Below are 2,018 nucleotides of genomic sequence, written 5' to 3' on the forward strand. Positions count from 1 at the left end.
GGGGGGCGAGAAGTGTTTAAGTGACTTACGAAACTTGTAGATTCTGGCACATTGCGAGAGCTAATGTGCAAAGTCACTAATAAGTTGCCCACGTAAAAAATGGAATTGGTCATCAGAACTAATAATGAGTTAATTTCTGGACGATCGATAAATATTAGCTGTGGTAACAGTTGTCAGAGCCTAGAGTTGATTGCTAAAACAAAGCATGTCGATTCAGCAGCCAATTCTTGGTTATGCTTTTATGCTGTTCACCGAATAGCCTTTTCTGGCAACTTAATCTTGGTTACGACAACAAATTAATGGTCGTACCTCAACAATTTGTTGATCGATTGTCCCGAAATTAACTTTTATTTAGTTCCGACAACCAATTCATTTTTTCCCGTGCGTATCTTCCATGACGTGAGCTCCAGTCACGAAATTAGTCACAACCACAAAATATCTCCTCGTTCTGTAGTGTTTGGAAGTCACACACGTGATGTAGCGGCACAAGACTTTTAATAACCCTCGCAAGACATTGGTTTACTTTCCACTAGAAACCTCCTCACCCGCGACTCCCCGAGAAGGGCCTCCTCCTGGGCTGCTTCTTGCCGTTGAAGAAGGCGCCCTTTATGCTATTGTGGGTGACCTTGTCGAACTTGCGCCTCTCTGGAGTGCTTCCCTTGGAGGAGCCAGGGGCAAGGCTGTGAATGCTGCCGCCCGAGGACGACGACGCCGCCGCCGATGATGACGAGGATGACGATGACGATCTGCTGCAGCCCGCCTTCTGGGTCGACCCAAGGCAGCCCCCCGGGGTCGGGTTGCCGAAGACGGGTGCCTGCGCGTCAGACCCACAGTGCCATGAGATCACCCACCCTACCCACCTCCCGGTCCTACCACCCAGGCTAAAAAGTAACCAGAGGGAAGGCCATGGTGAAATATCAATTATGGTACTACATGGTAGTCCATGGTCCCTTGTGGTTTAATGTTGATTAACCATAGTATTATGGTCATGGTAATCCATAGTAACCATGAGACACCATGGTTAAAGGTTGGGAAAACTATGGTTTAGAAACCGGAAACCATAATCCAGCGTCAAGTTACCATGTTATTATAGCTCCTAGTGAACAAGATAACCACAGTTATTTTAGCCTGGGTAATGTGAGGAAAACTTACGGTGAACGCGGCCAGCAGGGCCGTGGTGAACAGAGCGAGAAGTAGGAACCTCATGGTGGACGAGACAGATATCTCGATGAAATGCGAGAACTGGGCCGACCTTATATAGCACCAACGGCGCTCCACAAAAAAATGCACGACAGTAAGACAAAGTGCGCGAAAAACAGGTCGAGCCACAGTCGTGAAACTCGTTAATCCGTCGTGCAGCGAAGCATTTAAGATCGTCTCTACTCTAGGGCGACAAGTGGACAATTCTCCGAAAACGTTAAGTGTTTGGCCGTTTAGTGATGTTTTAGGAAAGGAAGAAAAAAAGGAAAAGAATTAAAATACGAAAGTTAGAGGTCAGTAAGCATGGTCGCTGGTAGCGCTCTGCTACGGCAGGCAGCACAAGTTTCACATATACAATGCAGACGACGGCACTGATGCCTATCAAGAGATATTATTATTGCACCTTTTATTGATTTTAGACAGTCCTCAAGAGAGTGTCTGCACCAGAAGGAAACGTGCCCCACCCCCTCGCTCTCTCCCCTGTACAGAGCAGGGCAACACGGGTGTTCGGTTGTGGCGACGGTGCGTCGTTGTGGCAGGTTATCGCTGGGCTCAGTTTGCCCCCCCCCCTTTGCCCCTAAAACCAGCCTCCTCTCTCGAACTCAACCGGCCAGAGACAAAAGAGAGAGGGAGAGAGTGACAGAAAATACGAGAGAGAGAGAGAGAGAGAGAGAGAGAGAGAGAGAGAGAGAGAGAGAGAGAGAGAGCGGATAGTACAGTGGTAAGTGCGATATTACCGACTTCAGTTTTACGATCTTCCGCTAATCGATGGCATATTATGGTGGGGCCGGACGGGCGTATGACGCGCGGTGACCTGG

General features: G+C 48.6%; 2 protein-coding genes across 2 annotated transcripts in view; one reads left to right on the forward strand and one right to left on the reverse strand.

The window, feature by feature from the left end:
* The window catches only part of LOC113211880 (paired mesoderm homeobox protein 2B-like), a 38,548-nt gene that overhangs the window by 34,012 nt on the left and 2,518 nt on the right, over positions 1 to 2,018 (forward strand). The gene's annotated exons all lie outside the window — the stretch shown is intronic.
* LOC113211882 (uncharacterized) lies at positions 509 to 1,227 on the reverse strand. The gene is made up of 2 exons (XM_026430401.2): positions 1,153 to 1,227; positions 509 to 814 (listed from the first exon to the last, which is right to left on the reverse strand). Exons 1-2 carry the CDS (start codon positions 1,204 to 1,206, stop codon positions 542 to 544), a joined length of 327 nt encoding a protein of 108 aa, XP_026286186.1. The 5' UTR covers positions 1,207 to 1,227; the 3' UTR covers positions 509 to 541.

Source organism: Frankliniella occidentalis, unplaced genomic scaffold, assembly GCF_000697945.3.
Source record: "Frankliniella occidentalis isolate FOCC.00 unplaced genomic scaffold, Focc_3.1 Scaffold9, whole genome shotgun sequence".
NCBI lineage: Eukaryota > Metazoa > Arthropoda > Insecta > Thysanoptera > Thripidae > Frankliniella > Frankliniella occidentalis.